The following is a 24,783-nucleotide window of genomic DNA, read 5'->3' as shown; positions in this document are numbered from 1 at the left end:
ACCTTAGTTAGTTTAAACCATGAATTTTCTTACATCAAATAAATTAAGTTTGAAATATTAAAGGTTAAAGCCATCATGGATTAGAAAGTTTCAGTTTTGTGACAAAAACTCATCTTATAGGACAGATTGAGATAACTTTAGCTAATAATTGAAGGGGATTTATAATGTGTACTGTGCAAATATTTCAAAAAATTTTGTTTTTTTGTCTGGTAAAAATTTCTCTTTATATCCCCTTATTAAAAAAAACACTTGCATTCAATAAGGATCATATTATAGAATACATTGTAACTGAACAACTAGTACATAAATTAAGATTTGTACATATATTCATTCATTAATATTCTTACAATTCGTCTTTGTACAGAATACACATTGAAACATCCAGACCTCATGAAAATAAATCAAAATATCAGAATCCATTCGATTTTGAATATCATGGAATAATTAAATATCAGAATTGAATGAGTAATAATTAAAGAAAAATCAAAGAAATTGAAAAGGCAGTCGGTAGAATTGGATACATCTGCAGGACAGATATACTCTTTAGTTCAATTCGTTTCCCAAAGGATCTTACACATAAAACACATTTATGCAAAACATTCAATTTGAATTTCGTGTGTTTGTGTGTTATATCATTTCTATTCTTTATTGCCTTTGCTTTGGTCGGGTTTTTATCTGCAGGTTCAGGTTAGTCTCCTGGTTTCAGGGGTTTCCATCATTCCCCGTCATTGGAGTTAGTACAGGAATATTCAAGGTTTTCGTTTAAAATATCACAGAGGCAAGGACAATTACAGCTTTCCAGCTCAGGTTGAGTAGTAGAGCTATCCCACCAATATCAAGTACCCGGAGTATCTCTCTTCCTCACACCAGGTTCAAGGTGAGGGAGAAAGGTTTGCGGAGAAAGCATTGAACCCTGAGCTGTAACAAGAATACTCTCCTCCTCCTCGTCTTCCCAATCCTCTGCTTCACGACGGAGAAGGTCAGGAGAAGATAAAGATTTAGCTTTCGCTGCAGGACTTAATAATAAACTCTCCGGAGTCAGATTAGATGAATCTTTATGGTTCTCTTCGTCTAACTCCGAGGTATCACTCAACCTTGTACACTCCGTCTCCGACTCATCCAAGATATTATCGTTCGTGTCCTCATCATCATCGATCATGGCTGAGTTCATGTTCGTCAGGATTACGTCGGACCTATCCTCGCAGCTGTTCTGGAAGAGGAAGAGTCTCTCTGAGCTCTGGTCCGGGAGCTGAAACAGCTCCTGGTCCTCCTTGGTCTTGTGCAGGATAGTTTCCACTCTCTGGTGAACCAAGGGTACCGGAGCAGGGTTCAGCTCCTCAACAGAAAATTTCTTATCTTCAGTCTGTTTAGGAGGAACCTGGGGTCTGCACTCGTCTACACTTATCTTCTTCTTCTCCTGCTTAGCTTTATGCTCATCAATCAGATCACAAGCTTTACCCAGGATCACGATTGATCCCAGAACTCTAAATGTAAACAAACAAATATACGCCATGACAGCTACAGCCACAGCTCCGGGATTGGTACTCTTGACAGATGTATAGATAACTCTAAGCATAACAACCCCCAAGGGAAGAGGTATAAAACCCATCCTACGTGAGACTATATCCGAATGATCACTAAAAGCTAGTTTCTGTTTAGTCTGTGCTAGATCATAAGCTAGAGATATTGTGTAGTCCTTGTAGACATCAGCTGAGACTTCATTAAACCTGAAATAAACCAATAAATCTCAATCCTGCGTACAAAATGCGATTGTGACACGTAAAAGTTTAGATTTAGTAGGGTTAGAATTAAGAAGCTATTACCTAGTGATAAAAGCGTGTTTGATCCAGTCAACAAGAACCTCTGCTCCGAGTACAATTAAACAGTCCGGAGCTAGAGACCAGAAACTCTCCTCCTTCCATCCATACTCCTTCATAGTCTGGAGAACAACCACAAAGAGCAGAGCGAAAAGATGAAACCGTTCTCGTACATCGGAGCACGATACCTTGAACAGTTTTAATGCGAATAAACCAATTAAATGTGAAAAATATTGTAAAAAGTGTTAAAAAGTAAGTGGATAATGAAACAATGGATAAACCTGGAAAAGATTATTCTTGTCGAACTTCTTGAAAACGCTTCCCTTCAACTCTACGAAGTTGTTGCTCATCATGATTGTGAGGAGAGCCTTGTTGCTGGAGTTGATTGCCACGTTCAGGGTAGTCGCCTGCAACAATAAGTTTCTTTGAGTAGAAGTGGATAAGGCGAGATTTCAAGAGTTATCATTGATGCGTCGGATTCGGATCCAAACTTATTTAACTTCCTGGTTCCGGATCCTAATCTAAACTTATTTACTTTCCTGATCCAAATTTTATCCAGATGTTAAAAGAAAAAATCCCCAAAACACGTGATAATATCAATTAAAGCGCAGAATGTCAGGGGTTTATAATTTAAAGAATAAATCATCCCCCCCTTCTTCATTTTAAAAGGTTAAAAAAAAACAAAATTAAAATGGAATTTCTAACATTATTAGAAAAATGTTAAGCAAGAAAGTTGAGCCTTTATTTAAATATATAAACCTGAAGTAGAACAAGAAGAGCATGAAGAAAGACGTATCCAACTGCTAGGAGGAGGTGAGCAACTACTCCAATATGTTCCCTCTTTTTCCCCTTAGGCTCAGTTGCAGTCCAGAACAGAGCATCTATAGTGTCCTGACCAAAGGCACTAAAAAAGAAGAGAAAAAATTGATAATTTTTTAAATTACAATTGAATAAAAAACTAACCTTAAAAGTTGAATGAAAAACTTGATAAAATCTGAAAAGTTTGATAAAATCAAACCTAAAAAGCTTATTAACCCGAACCTTAAAGCTGGATAAAAACGAACTTGAAAAACTTGATAAAATCTGAAAAGTTGGATAAAACGAACCTGAAAAGTTGGATAAAACGAACCTGAAAAGTTGGATAAAACGAACCTGAAAAGTTGGATAAAGCAAACCTGAAAAGTTGGATAAAATGAACCTAAAAAGTTGGATAAAACGGACCTGAAAAGTTGGATAAAACGAACCTGAAAAGTCGGATAAAACGAACCTAAAAAGTTGGATGAAACGAACCTGAAAAGTTGGATAAAACGGACATGAAATGCTAGATTTTAAAACGAACCTGAATAGCCTGTCTGCAACTTCAATCATGTTGTACATGAGGTAGAGTTTGATGACGGACTGGGACTTGATCATGTGATAGAGCATGGAGGTGTCCACGTAGCTCATGGCGTAGCAACACACCAGGATTATCAGAACTTTTAAAATATCAATGATTTCGGCAGGAAACAACATTCGTCCCTAAACAAAACTTGTTTTTTAACAAGGGAACCTAAAATCTCGAATAAATTTGTGTTATAATTCTTTTGCAACAGGATTTCGTAGACTTGTTTCTGCTAGATCAATTAGTAAAAATTTGAACCATCAAAGGTTGCAATTTTTATTAGGCATGAACGCCGTATGGGATTAGAAAATTAGAACTTGAGGCGAGTTCTTACTAAACAGTGACAATGAAATCAGTTCAGAAGAGTTTTGAAAGGGGGTTTGCATAGAAACATAAGACGGACAATAAATATTTTTTTTTAATTTTAGAGAAGACCATCGTACCATTTTTTAGAAACGTATCTATTCCTGATATGGTAGAACGTATCCTAATACCTGATATGGTTGAACGTATCCTAGTTTGATTCTATACCTGATATGGTTGAACGTATCCTAGTTTGATTCTATACCTGATATGCGCCTAGTCTGATTCTATACCTTATATGGTTGAATGTATCCTAGTTTGATTCTATCCCTGATATGGTTGAACGTATCCTAGTTTGATTCTATACCTGATATGGTTGAACGTATCCTAGTTTGATTCTATACCTGAAATGGTTGAACGTATCCTAGTTTGATTCTATACCTGATATGGTTGAACGTATCCTAGTTTGATTCTATACCTGATATGGTTGAACGTATGCTAGTTTGATTCTATACCTGATATGGTTGAATGTATCCTAGTTTGATTCTATACTTGATATGGTTGAACGTATTCTAGTTTGATTCTATACCTGATATGGTTGAACGTATCCTAGTTTGATTCTATACCTGATATGGTTGAACGTATCCTAGTTTGATTCTATACCTGATATGGTTGAACGTATCCTAGTTTGATTCTATACCTGATATGCGCCTAGTCTGATTCTATACCTTATATGGTTGAATGTATCCTAGTTTGATTCTATCCCTGATATGGTTGAACGTATCCTAGTTTGATTCTATACCTCATATGGTTGAACGTATTCTAGTTTGATTCTATACCTGATATGGTTGAACGTATCCTAGTTTGATTAAAGGTGCACGAAACATTGCTGATATAACGGCTAAGCTAACTCTAAGCGGGAGGAATGTGTAGATGAACAAGAAAGAATCCAAGCAATGAAAGAACCCGTAGGACATAAACTTCTCCAGCTCTCTGATTAACCAGGAGAAATTAAAATACTTAAATACTACTGTTCCTAGATTGTTATACATTTTTTTAATGGTTTGCATGATATCAAGATTCGTAAAAACGTAACAAATATTTTTAAAAATATCCGTTTTGCGTAGAACCTATATCTTTTTCACAAATTACAAATGAATCTATCATTTATATTTCTAAAAGTTGTTAGTTCATCGTCGAAAAATACTAACAATCCTCCACCAGTTTATATTAAATATAATGTAAACAATAAATATGCAACTTTTCTTTTCTTTTCATATGATTTATATTTTTTATATTTTTTTAGAATTGGGGGAAATATTCCCACAACCTCTACTTTCGGAGGTTTTAAAATATTTTCTCCTGAAACACTTAATTTTGTATGTTTTTGTTATATTTCCTAAAAAATCATAACTTACTTACTTATTGCCCACATTAAAAAAATAATTTATTCCCCTATGACAGTTCAGATATTACTTAGTTTATCTATGTTATTTATTGTCTTTTACAGTATATAATTACAAATTTCTTAGTGTTGTGTACAATGAACATGTTGGAAAGAAAGGTCGTGTATCCTTTTTTCGGATACACAGTTTGACCCTAGATAGCTGTTCAAGATCACAGGCGAGCGACCTTCAAGTCGTTTCTCAAGTTTTATAATATGTGGGACACCATCTATATTCTATCTAACAATTGATTATTTTGGGTAAAATGATCATAAAGAGGCAAAAAAGCTTTAAGCTCAGAGGTATCGTTTTTTTTTAATTTCTAGGTTTCCTTGGTATTCTCATGAACGTGTACATTTTCTCTCGTTTCGAAGTATACCGCTCCTGATCATGATCCAGCATATAACTTCGGGTTATCTCATTCCGAACATATTCAAAAAACGACATTTTCACCTAAAAATTTAGGAAATTTAAAAACTAGGATCAAAAATGTTGTTTAAAGACGGGAACATGTTTCGTGGAGCGTATAGATTTCTCTTTATCCAACCGTTTTTGTTCTTGAGTAGCAGGAGATAATGGAATATCTCCTCGGGAATCTGTTTCACTAAAGATGGAGTCTAGATTTAAAGATATCTCCCGAGATTTAGATTTAAGATTAGTTCTTCCCGGAGTATTTGACAATTTGTTATCACCAGCTCGACCTTTACCGAGCCCAACCTCGAACATTTTAGGCATCGCGAGCACAGCAGGATCCTTTTCCTTCCCGAACAGGGTGGCAAGGTTGTCTCCTTGCTCCGACATTTTATCACACCTTTTTCTTGATTCCGTACACCGGTCCTTGAACATCTTCACAGCCGCCAGGTTGACGTTGTAGCTCACGTTCAAGTCAGGTTCTGAAATAGGAAAATTTAAACACTGCATTCCTACCCCCCCCCCCCCCCCCCCCCCCCCCCCCCCCCCCCCCCCCCACCCACACACACACACAACTTTAGACAAATATGAACAAATAATGTATTCAAGTTTGCATAAATAACTTCAGTTAATAGGAAAAATTTTGTTTTTATTTTATTGCAAAATTTTAATTTTTGTTAAAAATAACTGGTTTTTTGACATTAAAATTTTTTAGGTGAGGTGAGTAGTAAAAAAGCTTTATTTTTCTCCGAAATTTGTATTCAGATAAAATACACCCGAAAAAAACTACCCAAAAAAACTTTCAAATAAAAAATAAAATATTTACCAAGTGGATTCAATATATCCAGAGCCGACGTTTTCGGCCATAGTTTATTTTTCTCCTCGGTTTCCCCAGATATAGGATTGAGAGCGTGTTTATTGAACTCAAAATGAGAATAAAACTCGAAAAATCCTCGCAGAAGTTCAAATAGTGTCATATCACTATGATAACATTGGTTGAGTCTGGTTAGATGTGGATTAATATTATGGAGAAAGTTGACTGAAACTCCGTCCTCGCAGCTGAACTGATCCTGACTTGATCCCAGCTCAATTAGTTTCTGTACAGTAGGAACCATACCATGCACCTGGTTTCAACTAAATTCAGACAAAGTGTGATAAAACTTGTTTATGGTTTAGGATTTCTGATTTTATCATGATATTCTTTAGGAAATATAATACATTTATGACATTACTATTATCATTATTATTATTATTATTATTAACATTCCACCTTCAGTCAAAGTATCATGTCCTGTAGACTATGTTACGTTGAGCTCCAAGGTCGAGCTCCAACCACTTACCCATGTCTACATAATAATAATAATAATAATAACGAATATCTACCGAAAAATAGAAAAAAGAAATTTGAAAAACTGAAAGAAATATTAGTGAGCTGGATTCAGATCCATTTATTTAAAGCACTGCAATTTAATAAAAAAAATTTTAACCGCTAAAAATTGAGCATTTCTCTGGGAAATAAATGTTTTGTCAATTTTTTTGTCTGAAAAGTTCCTGTTGGAGGTAGCAGACAACTAGCATTACGAGGGTAAAGTTTGTAAAGTAGTTTGTTGGACGAATATTCTTAACAAGCTTCTGTGATTTAGCCCAGTGTTTAATCACAGAGACAAGGGGACGAACCCTCCAGTCCGCTCCACCCCAGATATGAAGCAGACAAGACATATATAATCCGCTTGATGACGTCATGGACAGATCACAGTCGAACCCAGTGAGCTCGTGGCGGTATTTGATGATGGGAACACGAGCAAACAATATCTTTTGTACGTCCTGACAGCCAGGGAGGAAGATTTGAAGAATGCTGGAGATTTGATCGCAGTAGCGCCGGGTCTGCGCTCTGTCTCCAGATACACAGCTCTTAGAGTGAAAAACAAGACGAGATTCTCGACCCTGGAAATTAAATATTTTTAATTAAACATTAAGAAATTTATATTTCCTGAAAAATGCATTTTTTCTTCATTCCAAAACCACTTTCTATCCCAAGGGTCTTGAGAAAGGATCTATCTATCCATCCTACCTTATCCTGGAGAGGGTCTAGAGAGAGGATCATATCCTGATCTCCTAATGATTGTCCGAATCCATTCACCGAGGATCCAAAAGGAAGAACTGGAAACCCAAACCTTGCTTAACTTTTCAGAATAAATTTTAGAACGAACAAAATCATTTTTTTCAATTTAAAAATTCTAAACTTTTTTACATTATAGCTAAATATTTTTTTGTGTGGAAGGGGTCCGGTAGAGCAAGTTTATATAAGAATTTCTACCCTTCTTTTTATCGTGTTTTTATTTTGACGTAAAAATTAACACAAGGTTTCCTGCAGCGTGTGAAAACATTCCCTGAAAAAAAATAATTATTTTTACCAATCAATCATCCATCCACCAATAAATCAATTAATCAACAATCAATGACTCATCAAAAACAAGAAAACGGTAAAAATTTAACAATTATCTAACCTTCATAGTGAGTTCAACTTGTCTGCAAACCATAAACCTGGCTCTAAATAAAACAATTTATTCATATTCCTTCTACAGATTTAACAAAAAACGACTAAAGGGATTGTTCACTTGTCTGAAAAGGATACTCTTTATTTTTGGAGTGAAAAGGTAAAACCAGTAGACTAGATTCTTCAGTAAAAAAAAAGAACGAGAAAATTGATCAGACAGAACCAATAAACAGAAGAAACTGTTTCCTAAGATTTGACTCCGTGATCTCCTGGGATTTCCAAAGATTATAAATTTGATCTGAGATGGTTCCGCCCGGTTCCTTCTCATCCGGAGTATCTCTAACATCATTAAATACTGGCAGGGGTTGGATGACAGGAGGAGAAACTGTGAGATCGGGTTGGACAGCTCCAGCTCCGGAGAACCAGAGAAACGGAGAGGTTACAGGAACAGGTTGGGTTCCGGAGTCTGCTCCGGAGTGAGAACCTGTTCTCAGGATTTTAGCAACACAAATCTCATCCTAATAATTAACCGTATTAAAAAGTTGAATATTCTAAAAAATATATTCTAAAACCATTACCTCGAATTCTACGATGTAAAAATTTGAAAATGCCTTTGTTGACTGATTTTTGTAGAAATGTAAACCTAAAACAATTGTTTAAAATGAAATATAACAAATTTTATTATAAAATAATTAAAAACTATAAAATAATTCACATTGAACAAAAATATATTCAGGAGCCTAAACCCCGCAGAACTTATTTTCTAATAAACCAACTCTAACTCACCCTTGACGTGTCCTATAGCAGTTGAGCAGTATGTATACAAGTCCTGAGCAGATTGTTTTCCTTTAACTTGAACCATTACACTCCGTCCTGCCTCTTCTCTCCGTCTTGCAATTATATCTGAAGAAAGTAATAAATTAAACAATTTAATTACAAATCAAATTTGGGAAAGGTTGAGAGGGTAGACTTTGGGAACTATCCACACAAAACACGAATTAGAAAATCAGGTTTCAGGATTATTTTTTGATTTTTTATCTGCAAAATACGTACAAAATACTAAGAACTCTAGATGCAAATAAAATGTGAAGCTTATTGCATTTCTAAACGATAGAATCTTTTTAAATTTTCTGTTTTGTCTTAAAAATCCCAATGTAAAGCTTTTTACGATCAAATACGATGTGGGATATTCAGTATGAAAACCAACAGCCAGTATTTTACAGTTGATATCCCAGATGTGCAAAAGTTATTTAAGGGGGGGGGGGTCTAAACCCCTATATAATTACCTAATAGAGGTTCATATTCTCCGGAGTTGACTTTTCCCTCGGTCTTGATCGATCTTAATCCTGGTTTCAGAGAAGAGAGGAGAACCAGGGATTTACTAGAGAAAATATAATCTTAATCCTGGTTTCAGAGAAGACAGGAGAACAAGGGATTTACTAGAGAAAATACAATCTTAATCCTGGTTTCAAGGAAGACAAGTGTACCAGGGATTTACTAGAGAAAATACAATCTTAATCCTGGTTTCAGAGAAGACAGGAGAACCAGGGATTTACTAGAGAAAATATAATCTTAATCCTGGTTTCAGAGAAGACGAGAGAACCAGGGATTTACTAGAGAAAATACAATCTTAATCCTGGTTTCAGAGAAGACAAGAGAACCAGGGATTTACTAGAGAAAATACAAACTTAATCCTGGTTTCAGAGAAGACAGGAGAACCAGAGATTTAGTAGAGAAAATACAATCTTAATCCTGGTTTCAAGGAAGAAAGGAGAACCAGGGATTTACTAGAATAAAATAAAGTTTTTGTAAAAATACAACATAATCAAAATTTGAAGCAAATCGGTTCAGGGGTTCCTGACATGCAAACAAACAGAGATTACTACTTTTATATATATATAACCAGGATCATAACACCAAAAGACAAGTAAAACTAACCAAAGAAGTTAATAGAAAAGGTAATATTGAAACCGGAGAAAAATTCCAGATTTTATGTCAACTGTTGTAAAGTGGCATCTTTTAGGTGTAATAAATCCTAGAAAAATACCTGGAGTATCTCGAAACACATCTATAACTTAAGAGACTGAGCATCGTCAGTCTGAAAAGAAGTGTCCTAATTATGACGAAGCTTTGCATATATTTGCTTGAATAATCCTACATTGATACAAGCTGATTTTTACAAGAATCATATAATTCTACCGAACAGAAAAATGGCTTTCGTTGTTCTAGGGGAAAAATAAAAAAATTCTTCAGCGAGTTTTCCCTCCAATTACGACTTTTTAGCAACAAAATTCTTTTCTTTTACCTAATTTAGCAATTAAAACCCTTAACAATTTCATGCGCATCGCGCTAGTAAACCGAATTTTAAAGGGGGGGGGGGAATTTTTAATAGTAGGTTGTAATTTTTAAGAAAATAAATACCCTTAAAAGTGTTGATGTAAAATGATTCCTTAAAATGGTCAAGTTGGAAATAATTTAATCATTTGCACTTCTAAAACATATAAAATCCTTCCATTCCATTTCTCATCTTATCAAACCTATATCCGGCATTTTCATCTGAAATTAATAAGTTATAACAATAAATTCGTAAAATTAATCAAATAAAATTTATTTATATTTAATCATAAATCGATTATTAAGAAATAAGAGACATGAGGCATATCTCCGGACTACAAATCAGTATTTTTATATATCTTTAACAATAAACAAAACATGAATTAATGACTTTTAGTCTGTGATTATGTGTACAGTGTACAGTGGACACTAGATAATTTGTTGAGTGTACGCTTTTCAATAATATTTATGTACTTTTATACTTTTAAGAATTACGGTGTAAATGTAAACTGTGCCTTTTATGTACTGTTTTGGTACTGCGTAGTGTTCGCACTGTTCAATGACGCATCATAAACGTCTTGTGTAGGGTGTGTACTGTGCATGCTATGAGGCAGTATATGTATGGTGTTCGCTCATCTTGCGTACTACTGTGTTAGTGATTTATTATGTTCGCTGTATCACATTATGTACGAGTGTAAATGTCTAGTGTGCATTCCAGTGAACACTGTACACTGTACATTCAAACGAAAACAATTTGTCCTGTATGGATATTAGATACTGTAAATGTAGAAGACTAAAATAAGACGTTGACTAAATAAGAAAATTGGATTTGGTTGCATCTTGGAGGATAGTTGTAACATCTGTAGGCTCCACCTCCTCCTCCTTACAGTAGGTTCCTCCGATACAACCTAGAAACAGGATTAATCCAACCCATCGGTTACTCAGGAACTTCTTTGCACAATCCTCTCCGTCGTTAATATCTAGAGTATAGATCTGATGGGAGATATGAGCTAGAACTGCTGCTACGGAGGTATAGTACGGCCAGGACTGCTGACACAACATCCCGGAGTAAACTAAACTCATTCCCATCATTGTGGCGAAACATGATAGACAGATAGGAGTCTGCTCACCGAACTTGATAGCTGTAGATCTCATTCCGATAATAATATCGTCGTATTTATCCTAAAATATTAAATAAGTAATGATACTGGACAAACAGTAAAAATATTGTTAATATAAAATCCTCATATTTTCCCCAAGGAAAGATGAAAGTAATAAAAAATCTTAATTATTATTATTATTCGTTATTTGTCAAAAGATTTTAAAAGCATATATTTTTTTCCTGGAAACCAAACCCGAACCATTTTATAGATTTAAGCGTGTTTGGGTATGAATTACCTAGGGGAAAAACTTTCTAATTAAAGTATCTTTAATTTTTCTTCCCCAAATGTTTTGAAATTTCTCAATAGGATTAACTAAACACAAGATTTCTAGGTCACCTCTCCTTGATGTACCTGATGTGCATATATTGTATCATATATCATTGTCCAGCAGATCCCAGCAGAGTACAAGGAGAGACATACACTCCAGTTACAGGCACCCTGAGCTGCTGACCATCCCAACAAAGCTCTAGCAAATAGAAATTTTAAAAATACATTTTCAGTTTTGAAAATATCAGCACTTATTTCAAGATTGTTTCTTCCAAAGTTCTAATGATTCGTTTNAGGTGTAGGAGAATATATCCCATATAAAAAATCTTGATCTGATCCAACATAATTTAAAAAACCTGTTACCTTAATAATTAATCTTTTATCAATAAAACATTGGAGATTTACGCCAGATAACAAAAAGTAGAACCCCTCCCCCATAAAAGTACCATGAAAGAACCATCGCCAAATAAAACCATGAAAGAGACATCACTAAATAAACCATGAAGGAACCTCCACCAAATAAAACCATGAAAGAACCCCCTCCAAATAAAACCATGGAAGAACCACCACCAAATAGAACCATGAAATAACCCCCACCAAATAAAACCATGAAAGCACCCCCTCCAAATAAAACCATAAAAGAAACCCCTCCAAATAAAACCATGAAAGAACCCCCTCCAAATAAAACCATGGAAGAACCACCACCAAATAGAACCATGAAATAACCCCCACCAAATAAAACCATGAAAGAACCCCCTCCAAATAAAACCATATGAGTATTGAGTATCCTACCCCCAGTTGAAGGCAAGTCCCAGGATTAGTTGAGGATAGTGAGTAATCCTTTTCATTAGAGGATACATGACAACCAACCCCATACTGGAGGCCCCCAGGAGCACGCTGTACCAGTTCAACTCCAGTAGGATCAGGAGTCCGACTCCCAGCTGAGCACTTAGAAACACAAGAGCGTCAAACAAGGAAATCTGAAATTAAATTATTTTAAAAGGAATGTGAACCATTTTGCAAAGACTTTTATATATTTAGAAAGATTCGCCAATGATTTTTGTTAGTTGTAGTTGTAAAATCGAAGAATCGCTTCCTAGAAAGATTTTGGCAGAATTGGGAAAAATGGATATCAAAAGGCAATTTTTTTTCCCCATTTATCAAGTCTTTGTTACCCAAAAATTCATTTATTTTAGCCTTACAACTTACTATTTAATATCCTCAATTCACTGGAAATAACCCAAAAAACATCATATCCAACAGCTGGGGAAAAAAAAAATTTCAACGAGAGAAAGAATTTTTCAAGGAAAATAAACACCACTGAATTAGTTAACTTTCAAAAGGGACAAAACAGTAAAAATTCTTAAATTCACCATATGAAAGAATAATCCACCAAAAACAAACCTGTCCTGATGTGATTGGTCTGTTCCGTGTTCTCTCAACATGTTGATCTATATTCCTATCCCACATATCATTGATTGTACATCCTGCTCCCCTCATTACTAGAGCTCCAGCACCAAATACTGCTAGTAGAGAGAGATCTGGTATAGCTCCAGGTACCCCTGCTAACCCTATACTCCAACCACAAGGCCAAAACAACAACCATGTCCCTGACGAAGTAAATATTACAACCCTAACGTTAAATTATAATATCTACATTCTACAACGCTATAAAATAGAACAAAGGAACTCTTCACAGGATATCGAATAAAGATTAAATTAATCTGTAGATTAACAAAAGATCGATATCTGTGCTTGATTTCGATATCCACGTTTCAAGAGTTCCCAGCTTAGCGCAAAGAAATAGGGATTAATAATTAGAGTTTGAGGCAAGTAATGAGTGCCCTTAAACTTGTATTGTTGATTACCTACTGGTTTATCTAATCTTGCTAGCTTGAGGTATGGTTGAAGACCAGAGGGAGAACTTTCAACTAATCTGGACGGTAGAGTTCCTTTTGATCTCGCAGATAACGCATTTGGATTCAATCCCTGAAGGTTTAACGTCCTTTGAATGTTTTTAACCGGGATATTTGTTAACCTATTCACTGCAATACTCTGATAATTATCTTTGTTCCTAAATCCCAGCGTCAGAGGATGTTTATGAAATATTCTGTTGTACTGTCCACCACCATTTTGGAATTGTCTGCCATTTTGGATTTGTCCGCCATTTTGGTAATATTCTCCATTTTGGAACAGTCCGCCATTTAATAATCCGGCGTTTTTAAATCCACCTCCTCCCGCTCTCAGAACAGACTGTCTCAACAACATATTAAATTCATCTGAAAATATAAACTCTATAATTCTATGCAAATACAAATATATATAATAATATGATCCTTCTACACTAGTTAAATTATCTATCTATTAAAGGACCAAAAACAGAAGCTCTCCCATTTTAAAATTATGACTAAACCGGTTTGTAAATTGTTTACATTTTTCACACTGATCTCTAGCACCAGTGCAAGTGGCTCCTCAACTTCCTGCTCCCTCAGCTTAGTTTCTACTGGCTTAAACGCTTGGAGCTGTCAAAATGTCCCGTGATTAGGTTGATAACTTCCAGAGCTGCAACGGGAAGCTTCGTGCCCGGTCCAAATATGGCCGAAGCTCCAGATTTATAAAGAAACTCATAATCCTACAAAATAGATTTTGAAATGTATATTTATATTTTATATATTTATCATATTATTTCATTTATTATATTTTTCGTTTATCCTTATGAAAAATCGAAAGTTTTTCCTCTTATTAAAATTTTTTCATTGGTCTACACGTTTATGTTTTTAAGTAATTTTTTTCACAGTTGTCCCAATGCAAAATTATTTATTATTTATACGTTTGTTATATAATGGGTAGTCAAAAAAGAATGAGACTGTAAAGACGACCTGAAACTGTTTAAATATGACGATAATGAAAAAAGAAATAAGTATAGACTTGCAAGGAAAAATGAGGACACAGAAAGTGTAATATATCGTTCCTGAAGTCTCATCCTTTAACCGTGTATAATTGACCTGTGGTGGGATGACACCTCCACAAATGACCAGGATATCAGGTCGACCCATTTTCTTCAGATTTGACACTAATTCAGGCACCTTTATATATATATTATGTGTATGTAAATCAACTGAAGTTATTATTCAGATAGTGATGTAAATATTATTTTAGTTTATTTCAATGAAAGAATGGAAACTAATCAAGGTTTTCTTTCCAAATTACATTATAAAATAATTCCTTCATAACTTAAATTTTGGCCCGAAACCTCGGGTAATTAAAAATAAAAAAATTAAATATCGAAACCTCAACCACCCCGCAGTAGAGGCCTTACCCACCTATATAGATATTAGATAACATGGGCGATTGTAATTGGGTAACGAAGACTAATCCTGAAGTGATGATCTTGAGAGTTCTGAAAATTTTAGCAAACTTGAACAACTAAGTGTTTATTAGCCGCAGCGCTCGGCCCCCTAGCCTATCCTAGCTCAAGCACTGGGCCAAAATTAATGGCCACAGTGCTCGGCCCAGACTTAATCCCAACCTAACCTAACCCACGATATAGATAACGTCAGCACTGGGCAGATTGTAATTGTGAAGCAGTTAAATGTGAACAAAATGTGTCATTGTCTGTTATATGTTTTGTGCTTTATTAATATATGTATGGATAGTGTTTATTGGGAAATTGGGGCCTTAGATAGATGGAACTAATCACGTGACCTAATGGTTGGATTTGAGAGTTAGGTGGTTACCACTACCCCGCAATAAAGATTAACCCAAACGTAAATAATTAATTTTTTCAAATTAATTATTCGTTTTTGATAAACTTCAAACACACCCCTTTCACCATTTATGAATTACATATCAATCCTTTAAACATTAATTTACCAGAGCTTTGTGTCCTGCAGCAAGGGAGGAGACTCCAACTACATGTACATCACTGTCGATAGCTTGTTGAGCAACCTGATCAATTTTTAATAGATTAATATCCAGGGGTGTATACTGTATATTTTTCATATATTAACCCCCCCCCTCACAGTCCCCCACCCCCAGGAAATGTTTTTTTCTGATTTGGGGAACAAAATGAAAAATAGGACATCAAAAGGCAAGTTTTTTCATACTTTTATATACCCTTTACCCGAAAATTCATTAAGTTTCCCTTAAAAATCCTTTAATTTCCCAAATTCAGAAAATAAAATCCAAAAAAAAAGCATAAATAACTTCTGGGGAAAGGGGGGGGATGATCTTTCAAGAATTATACACTCCTGTAGATATTAACAAATATTTTTAAATTTGTCAAATATTCACCTCTTCGGGAGTTTGAAAGAGAGGTCCAATATCAACATCAAATCCAAGATCTGAGAAACCTGTAGCAATAACCTTGGCACCTCGGTCATGCCCGTCCTGACCCATCTTGGCAACCTAAAGTAATAATTTTGGCATACCGGTCATCACAATCCAGTCCCATTTTATCTCTACAATTTAGTGTAAAACTTTTTTCCTTATTTTTTAATTATCAAATTATCAAAACGTTCTTCGTTGTAAATTAAAATCATGAATATGATTATGAGTAAAAAAAACTTTTACCAAAAATGTTGTAGCCTAGAAAAAACTGGTTTTTCAATTGATAAAAATGCATAATCTATATGTTAAAACAAGACATTCGTATATATATATATAAATATACTAGTTAGGCCTATAGCCGACCTAACTAGTGGACCAATTGGGATGAAATTTTTTTGTAGACACTCAGGGGTGGCCGGGGGGTGTTACAGGCTAAAACAAAATCTAAAATATTTTTTTTTCTTCAAATTTTTTCAAAAATATTTTTTTTTAAATTTTTTAAAAAATATTAATTTTAATTATATATTTCCAAGGGCAACGCCGGGCTCTTCAGCTAGTATGCTAATAAAAAGATCAGACGCAGTCTAATTAAAACGTTAAATTAAGTAAAATATCTCTAATTATCTTACCAAAATTCTGGGTCTTCGTCCCTCGATTTCTTGGAACCTGTCAATAGCCGTAGAAACGGCTACAATCTCCTCGCTCTCCCCGTACTCGGTCCTGTAGGCCCCGGACACCATCCTGTCGTTGGCAACATGTCTCCCGTACACCCGCTCCATAGCCTGGGTGATCTCTCCCACTGTGCACCTGGTAGAATAGAGTTCATGACAAAGGAAAAATGAGAATAAGTAAGTTTTCGAAAACGATGAAAAAAGTTTTAAGAATCTCAAAAGAAAGTTTTACGCATGCTCGTGATTTTTTATTTTAAAACAATTTTAAGCATTTTAGCCCAAATAAACTTTAGTCCGAGTGAGCGTTAGTTCGATCATTCAATAGTGCGATCGATACAACACCTGTTCCGCGAGACATATTACCTTGCTCTAGCCGCAGAGATTGCGAGTTCCAAAAGGTTTCCTTCTCCTGATTTAGCTGAATCCTCGATATCCTGAAGACACTTGTTTGCTGCAGCGGTATCCCTAGTATTCTTGACCTGGGCCAACCTCTTCAACTGCTTCTCCTTCACCTCCGCGTTATCAATACTCAACACATCAATCTGATCTTCAACCTCTAGTTTGTATTTGTTTACTCCGACAATGGTTTCCTTTCCAGAGTCTATATTAGCTTGTCGTTTAGCAGCACACTCCTCTATCTTTAGTTTAGGCCAACCACTAGCTACAGCAGCAGCCATACCTCCCATACTCTCAACCTCATCAACAATCCTCTTAGCCTCGTCGTAAACCTGCTGGGTCAGGCTCTCCATCATGAAGGACCCGGCCCAGGGATCTATCACCTTGGTGATCCCCGTCTCCTCCTGCAGGATCAACTGGGTGTTTCTCGCCAACCTTGAGGAGAACTTAGACGGGAGCGCCAGGGCCTCGTCGAATGAGTTTGTGTGAAGGGATTGTGTTCCACCGAACACGGCGGCCATTGCTTCAATACAGGTTCTCATGATGTTATTGTAGGGATCCTGCTCTGTGAGTGACCAGCCTGAGGTTTGGCTGTGAGTTCTCAACATACAGGATTTCGGATTTTTAGGATTAAATTTTTCTTTGATCAAAGTCGCCCAGAGCTTTCTTGCTGCTCTAAATTTTGCAATCTCCATGTAGAAATTCATCCCGACCCCCCAGAAGAAAGAGAGACGGGGAGCAAAGGAGTCAATATCCAACCCTGCATTGATACCGGTTCTACAATATTCAATACCGTCGGCGATGGTGAACGCCATTTCAAGAGTAGCGGTAGCACCTGCCTCCTAAAATATAAATAAAAAACTTATGTAAACAAATTCAAAGAAGAGTACATAACTTATAAAAGGTATTGTACACTACCATATTAGTAGCACGACCTCAGATTTTGATTGGGGAAGTAACTATGTAACTAACTATGAGTTACCTGGGCAACACTGGGGACCCAAGCTAGCAAATAATAAAGAATAAGTACCTGTATGTGATATCCTGAGATAGATATTGAATTATATTTTGGCATATGTTTCGAGGTGTAGGAGAATATATCGCCGATAATCTTCATTGAAGCGTCCGGGGGATAAATATACGTATTTCGAACCATAAACTCCTTCAAGATATCGTTCTGGATTGTTCCTAGACAAACAAAACATAGATTATTAAGGGACCGTCCGCGTAATTCAAAGTGACCCTCCGGCCTCCATGCAAATATGCCAAGACCGATTGATAACGTTACCCTTAAATCTTTATCTGATAAAGATTGTGGAGGATATCATCGTTTTTCTGAAATTGTAAGTGTTAAATTCCGATAATTTTTAATTGTTTTCACGCAGGTAACATATTGCAGATAAATCAGTTTTCAAAGTTATAAAGATTGATATCTAATAAATTCAGTCAGCTCATAAAGACCCGTAATTAAATTACAATTAATCAGACGACTTTATGATCTAATTTTACAATTATGATTGATGAAACGATAATCACGAAATAGCCCTAGTCTTCCCTTTACCTTTTTTGTGCGATTAAAATTAACAAAGATATATATGTTAAGTTTTCTGTAACTGTCATTTAATTCCGGGTCTTTCTGATTAGGACATTCAGACATATAAGGACTTTCCACAGTTAATTAATTAATCGATATATTAATGCTTAAACCAAACCTGTAAGCTGTTCCTGTTTAACCCCCTGTTCCTCCGCTGCAACTATGTACATCGCCAAGACGGGAATAACGGCACCGTTCATCGTCATCGACACCGACATCTTGTCTAGAGGAATCCCGTCGAACAATATTTTTGTATCTTCGACACTATCGATCGCAACACCCGCCATGCCGACGTCACCAGTTACCCTTAGATCGTCGCTGTCGTATCCTCTGTGTGTCGCAAGATCAAAGGCAACACTGAGACCCTGCTGACCAGCTTTAATGTTTGCTCTGTAAAATAATATCATAAGAATTTTATAAATTATTTGTTAACTAATGTAACACGGAAAATTGTAAATATTTCTTAAAAAATAAAAATTTAATTTTCTATAATATCATTTTCCTGTAGAATTCATTACTCTTCTCTACTGTTGAAAACCCCGCGTACTGCCTGATAGTCCAGGGTTTCTGAGCGAACATGGTTGGATATGGACCCCGGGTGAAGGGAAATGTACCGGGTAGTTCCTCCACCAGGTTCTCCACGTCCTTCTTCGTGTACAAGGGCTTGACGGGGATACCCTCCAGTGTGTTCCAGATCAGGGTGTCAGGACTCTTACCCTGTAAAAACAGCTTTCAAGACGGGTTTGATTAAAAATAGGTCGAGGTTTGAATATAATAAATGGAACCTTAGAAAACGCTTTAAAAACATTATCAATGGCAAACACCGACTTTTCTTTAGCATTTTGGAGGTCTATTGTGTATGGATATTGGATAGTATCAAGTTCTCGTTAGAGAAACAAGATTTTGAAATTAACATTTAATATTGAACCCTGATGACCCTTATTATGATTCTTCCTCTACCCTCCCTCTGTCAAAAATAATATAATCCCACTTTCTTTCTAGAAAAATTGTTCCTTGTTCTATGATCTTTCTTCTGATTTAACGTTTAAGATTCCATTTTAAAAAAAGGACCCGTAACAGGGTTAACAAATATTTCTTTCAGATTTTACTATTTATTAAGACTTTTCTTGTTAAAACTTTAGTGTTCAGGGGGGTTTCACCTCTTTCACCACTCATTCTTCAGTTAACATTTAGGAATTTGTAATTTTAGGAAAAAAATGTTCTTTCAAATTTTGGAACTTAAATCCGGATCCAGGAACTATTCTGATGCGGGTTTATATCCCGGATTACTTCTGATAGAACCAACTAACTTTCATCTGTTTAGTAGCTGCAGCAACCCAGACCGGGTCTAGTGTACTCCCAGAGCAATATCTTGTCATAGGTCTGAACAATACACAATTCAATAAATAAATAGGTTCTAATGCCGTTGATTAGAGCAATCAGTGGTTAATTGAACTTTAAACATGTTTTTTTGCGCGCGTTTAATTCAAGTCCCATTCGAATAGTCTATACTCTATATTACCCAATTAAGCGAATAAAACCCTAAAAAAGTTCCGCACAATCAAACCTGATATCCGAGAAAAAATAATTATCAAGAAGAGTGGGGGAAACGATATATGCACTCCTTCATTTCTTTAACATTGTTAGGTTTTTTAGAACCAATTATCCCAGGGATTCAACTTAAATCTTTCAATTTTAAAGTTAACGATGTAGATATCAAGGTCGGCCAGTGTTCGTGTCGGTTCAGACTGATAAAAAGGTATCACTGAACACTTCCATTAGACAATAAACAGTTTCCATTAGAATATAAACACTTTCCATTAGAAAATTAACAGTTTCCATTAAAAAATAAACAGTTTCCATTATAAAATAAACACTTTCCATTAGAAAATAAACAGTTTCCATTAGACAATAAACAGTTTCCATTAGACAATAAACACTTTTTATTAGACAATAAACAGTTTCCATTAGACAATAAACACTTTTTATTAGACAATAAACAGTTTCCATTAGACAATAAACACTTTCCATTAGACAATAAACAGTTTTGCATGATATTTTATAATTTTTTTCTTTGTTATCTTTTCACAAATGATTTGTGTTTTTTTTTCACTCGAAAATGTGAATAAATCACATGACTTATCTTGAACAATCATAAACAAGATTTTATTTGTATTTCTTTCGCTGCGAATTCTTTTTAAAAAAGTTTTTGTATGACTTGAAAATATCTGGGTTTAAAACTATTAATTTAATGAATCGCCTTATATGCCGCATGACGGGGCTGCGCAATGCATTGCACTGCATTTTGTCTGAAAAAATAAGTATAAAAAAAAAATCAAATTTATTCATCAGGCTCCTCTCCCGCTGTAACCGCTATCTTCTCCGACCCCTTCTTGGTCTTCTTCTTCTGCTTCCTTTTCTTCCCTGGTCTAGGTTTCTGGTGCCCGGAGTCAGACTCTGGTTCCTCGATCGTCTGGAACACTTCGTCCGTCTCGTCCACCTTGAAAGTTGGACCAGTCGGCCGGCCGGCCTCGTAGGCCGCCTTAGCCTCCACGCGATCCTGATACTTTCGGGATTTGGCCTTCTTCAGCAGAGCTCGCTTAGAGTTAGGAGTTATATATCTAAAACAATTTCAATTGTTAAAATATTCTAGGGCGTGAATTAGAATTTATTTTAACTATTTATTTTTTATTAAAAAAATGAAAAACCCGCCCCATCAGCATCCCCTGGATGAAAAACTGTTAGCCTCAGGAAAACTCTATTTAAAAGTCGACTTAAAACAAGTCAAAGAGGTTTTCTTCTTTCTCTGCAGGAAACGCAAAGCGTAAAATACGGAATGATTAACCGATATATTTGTAAATGACTCTGACATAGTGAAACCCTGTGATTTTTTTTTGATAATTCATGTTTAAAACTATTTACGTAGTTTTTTTTAATAAAAGTTTGAAGAAGAAGACATAGCGAAATTGTTTACATTTTACCATTATTATACCATTTATGATTATTATATTTCTTAACAATACACATTAATAATACAAAAATTCAAAATTTCACAAAGTTTACAGAGAGCAATGCGGATGTAATCTATCTTGTAGTCTAATTTGCTGTTTCCTGACCTCCGTCGTGTTATCCATCGAAATAATTTATATGCATTAGTTAACGATGGCAGAGGGGGGGGGGGTTGTTGGGGGCCATTAAATCTGAATTATTTTTCATTAAGTTCATCAGTTGGATCAATAGAATCAAGAAGGCATGCCTGAGATATAAATCTAGCTTTTTATTGTTTAAAAACTAAATAATCTCTAACCTGCCGTTCTCCCAGATAGTTTGTCCACTGAAGCTTCCGTCGAAGACCTTGATAGGGTTGAGAACCATCCTAGGACCAATCTCAGCCAGGGATCCGCTCTCCTCGAGTATCTGGAAGTTTCGGAACCAAATCTAAAAAAATCAAAAGTTGAAATGAGAGAAAATCTGAAGGGACTGTTGAACAATTTCTTTTGTTATTACATTTAATGAGAGCCTGTCCGATTCACAACGGTACCCTTTAAAAAGTATAATTCCTAATTATGCATTCTCTACTAAATTACTAGCGGTTTTTGTGCAGCTGAGACAAAGAACGCAGTTTACAGACTTCAACTCTTTGAAGATAAATTTAAAGGTATTTTAATCTTTTTTTAATGGAGGGTCAGTAAAAAAAATGCCTAAAGTATATCAAAATGTCTAAACTGAATGAGACGTTTATTGTATAGGATTTGGTACGAGTGTGGTGTGATACAATAATCTTAACTTAATAATTTTTCAATATCGAAAAACAAATCTATTTAATGAAGATTTAGGAATGATTTAAATATTTATTTGAAGATGTAACGATCTCCACTTGAGATAAAAACTACAAGTCTACAATTGATCTGATATAAAGGCGCGAAGTGTCCTGAGTTGTAATTATAAAATGTTACCTTGTCATCAACTATACAGAATGTAAAGACATGATCGAAGAAAGGTTGAGATTTAGGATGATGATTGGGAACTCCGAATATCTGGGTAAACAGCTCCTTCATGACCTGCCAATGCGCGTCCTTTGTGAAGTTCTGGTCAAAGGAGAGAAGTGGTCTGGAGGCGCGGAGACAGTTTCCGGTCATCTTTAGCTCAGCCATAGTGTGAATATTCTCTACCTGAATTTAGTATTTGGTTGGATAAGAAGTAAAGCTTGACATTATTATGTTTTGTTCAGTCTACAATTACACATTATGAGAAACATCTTTACTCCCGAAGCCATTTCAAGTAAGAAAAGAAATGTTAAGCTTAAAATACACCTTATTCAGTTTTAAGGGAATTTATCACACCTAATATTTCCCGTTGTAGGGTGATAAAGTTACTTAAAGTAACTGTTTTAATCAAAATAAAAGTATTTTCACAACCACGTTCTGTGTGAAAATAATTTCATTTTGATCTCAAACAAACTCAGATACTTTAATTTTAACTACAAATAAACTAGAAAAAAAATCCCATTATAATGTTATAAATAAATACTGTTGCAAAGATATAAAGTGGTCTTAGGAAGAATAATTAAAATATACTAACCTCAAATTTAACACTGGGACCCCTGGCTACGTTAGCCGCCCAGAGATACACATCCTTCCCCTTCCGACCTTCAAACAGTAAACATTTCTCACAGTTCTTCATCTCCGCAATCTCGTTCACAGCGAACAGAGTCTCCTTCTTCTGCATCTTAGAGTCGGACTTAGAGTGTGGCATCATGCTCTGGATATCCTGGAGTAGATGACGACCTCTGTGACCGATTCCTCGAGCACTGAGAACAAGAACTCTGGATTTGTTGGTCCATTTAATCTTCTTGTTTACAGGTTCATCCTCGGAACCTCGGGTTGCAGGGACCTCCTCTTCAGCTACGACAACCTTGTGAATGATAATTAAGTATAATAAAAAAAACTATCCATCTAAAGGTTCTAAAACGACTTATTTCAAATATGAACTTTAAGTAAAGATTGTAAAATGCTATCGCAGAGCGGTGATAACATTTGTTGGGGGTATCTTCGCTAATTAAGTTTTGTTTTCGTGTAAAAAGTGTCAAAAAGAAAAAGGGGAGAGTTCTTTAGTTATCGTAAGTTTTCTATTTCATATCTACGGTGGTCTCAAAGAGGTTCCCTACAAAAACAGCAATTCAAAGGAAAAAATAAGAGTTCTCTGTTTATGCAAAATAAGATCTATAAGATATATACCTTCATTTCCTCCCTGGGTCTTTTCAATTTCTTTTCACCCATTTTCCTGAAATATTCAGTTTCCTTGGAAACTTCAAATTAAACCTTATTGGATTTTTTAGATATTTACCAAATGCTCTACGACAACATCTTAATTACTTTATTCATTAATATCTTACATCTACTGTATTGATGAGTTTTAATAGTTGATTTTTACACTTGGTAATGTTGATCATGTCATCAATAAACTATAGGTTGCAATGTCTGTGCAACGACTGCAATAGTTATCTGAATTGTCTCATATAAACCAGTTAAATGATGATACACTGGAATTTAGGATTAGTGACTAAAATGTAAATCCCCTTTTGTACTGCCAACCTCTTTCTACATCTTATAATTAAAATACCAAGAGTCAATGACAGTGCATCATACAGTGTTACTACCGTTTAGTGTTTAACAAACCAATCATCAGAAATTTCGGCTAAAAAAGGAAGCATTATATACCAATTTAACCGCCGAATTTTTAGAATCAAATCTTCCGATTACGAATAATACTAGTTTTAAAAATCCCTATGATTAATTCATAATCACAAAAAAGCTACATAGACATAAATATTAAAAAACGTTAACATGTCACTCATTTCTAAAGTTTAAGAAATAATTTTTTCAATTTGTTGCATCACAAGATATTTTTATGCATGGAACCAACTTGCGTAATTGCCGCAATAAAAATTTAAGAACACAACTCTCTCAATCAACTAATCTTCTGCAAAACAATTTGGGGTGCTATAGTTTGAACTACTTCCGTTTGAACTATCGACTTTTTCAACTATTGGTCGTTTGAACTATTGAACGTGGTACCACGTGTAGTAGTTTAAACGATAACATTATGTGCGCATTTGAACTAATTTTTTGCTCATACCCGGCAAGAAAACCTACTCCGCTTTCAGCTCTTGCTT

At 35.3% G+C, this 24,783-nt stretch overlaps 5 protein-coding genes across 8 annotated transcripts; all 5 read right to left on the bottom strand.

Annotated features, from left to right (window-relative positions):
• Positions 1-604: 604 nt before the first annotated feature.
• LOC111701192 (transmembrane anterior posterior transformation protein 1 homolog) lies at positions 605-5,408 on the bottom strand. The gene is made up of 7 exons (XM_023472365.1): positions 5,278-5,408; positions 4,341-4,494; positions 3,157-3,335; positions 2,577-2,721; positions 2,099-2,224; positions 1,824-2,005; positions 605-1,727 (listed from the first exon to the last, which is right to left on the bottom strand). Exons 1-7 carry the CDS (start codon positions 5,391-5,393, stop codon positions 836-838), a joined length of 1,794 nt encoding a protein of 597 aa, XP_023328133.1. The 5' UTR covers positions 5,394-5,408; the 3' UTR covers positions 605-835.
• Positions 5,400-10,368, bottom strand: LOC111701191 (poly(A) RNA polymerase, mitochondrial). The gene is made up of 12 exons (XM_023472364.1): positions 10,276-10,368; positions 9,902-9,952; positions 9,141-9,235; positions 8,641-8,757; positions 8,433-8,497; positions 8,101-8,372; positions 7,865-7,907; positions 7,726-7,747; positions 7,429-7,517; positions 6,909-7,301; positions 6,184-6,481; positions 5,400-5,839 (listed from the first exon to the last, which is right to left on the bottom strand). The coding sequence occupies exons 2-12, from the start codon at positions 9,943-9,945 to the stop codon at positions 5,430-5,432; spliced, it is 1,848 nt and encodes a 615-aa protein (XP_023328132.1). The 5' UTR covers positions 9,946-9,952; positions 10,276-10,368; the 3' UTR covers positions 5,400-5,429.
• Positions 10,369-10,446: 78 nt separating this feature from the next.
• LOC111701195 (4-hydroxybenzoate polyprenyltransferase, mitochondrial) lies at positions 10,447-13,952 on the bottom strand. Of its 4 annotated transcripts, none has more exons than XR_002765163.1 (6): positions 13,487-13,952; positions 13,023-13,228; positions 12,411-12,598; positions 11,703-11,817; positions 10,926-11,370; positions 10,447-10,617 (listed from the first exon to the last, which is right to left on the bottom strand). XR_002765163.1 is itself a non-coding variant. In XM_023472369.1 (6 exons), the coding sequence occupies exons 1-6, from the start codon at positions 13,884-13,886 to the stop codon at positions 10,999-11,001; spliced, it is 1,245 nt and encodes a 414-aa protein (XP_023328137.1). In that variant the 5' UTR covers positions 13,887-13,952; the 3' UTR covers positions 10,447-10,998. The 4 variants fall into 4 exon arrangements, 2 of the variants coding, with proteins under 2 accessions (XP_023328137.1, XP_023328136.1); XR_002765164.1 differs by having other exon boundaries at positions 10,447-10,586; XM_023472369.1 differs by having other exon boundaries at positions 10,447-11,370; positions 13,487-13,768; positions 13,805-13,952.
• Positions 13,953-13,958: 6 nt separating this feature from the next.
• On the bottom strand, positions 13,959-20,954 carry LOC111701189 (methylmalonyl-CoA mutase, mitochondrial-like). The gene is made up of 11 exons (XM_023472361.1): positions 20,869-20,954; positions 19,919-19,991; positions 19,111-19,325; positions 18,727-18,998; positions 18,045-18,202; positions 16,982-17,856; positions 16,577-16,754; positions 15,912-16,025; positions 15,492-15,566; positions 14,624-14,704; positions 13,959-14,250 (listed from the first exon to the last, which is right to left on the bottom strand). Exons 1-11 carry the CDS (start codon positions 20,910-20,912, stop codon positions 14,119-14,121), a joined length of 2,217 nt encoding a protein of 738 aa, XP_023328129.1. The 5' UTR covers positions 20,913-20,954; the 3' UTR covers positions 13,959-14,118.
• Positions 20,917-23,915, bottom strand: LOC111701196 (ribosome biogenesis protein BRX1 homolog). Its single transcript, XM_023472371.1, has 5 exons — positions 23,846-23,915; positions 23,190-23,522; positions 22,565-22,780; positions 21,916-22,046; positions 20,917-21,229 (listed from the first exon to the last, which is right to left on the bottom strand). Exons 1-5 carry the CDS (start codon positions 23,885-23,887, stop codon positions 20,950-20,952), a joined length of 1,002 nt encoding a protein of 333 aa, XP_023328139.1. The 5' UTR covers positions 23,888-23,915; the 3' UTR covers positions 20,917-20,949.
• Between the last annotated feature and the right edge of the window lie 868 nt (positions 23,916-24,783).

The sequence above is a fragment of the Eurytemora carolleeae genome, unplaced genomic scaffold (assembly GCF_000591075.1).
Source record: "Eurytemora carolleeae unplaced genomic scaffold, Eaff_2.0 scaffold451, whole genome shotgun sequence".
NCBI classification, from domain to species: domain Eukaryota; kingdom Metazoa; phylum Arthropoda; class Copepoda; order Calanoida; family Temoridae; genus Eurytemora; species Eurytemora carolleeae.
Note: the sequence above shows the minus strand (reverse complement) of the source record. Positions and strands in the feature narration are given on the sequence as shown.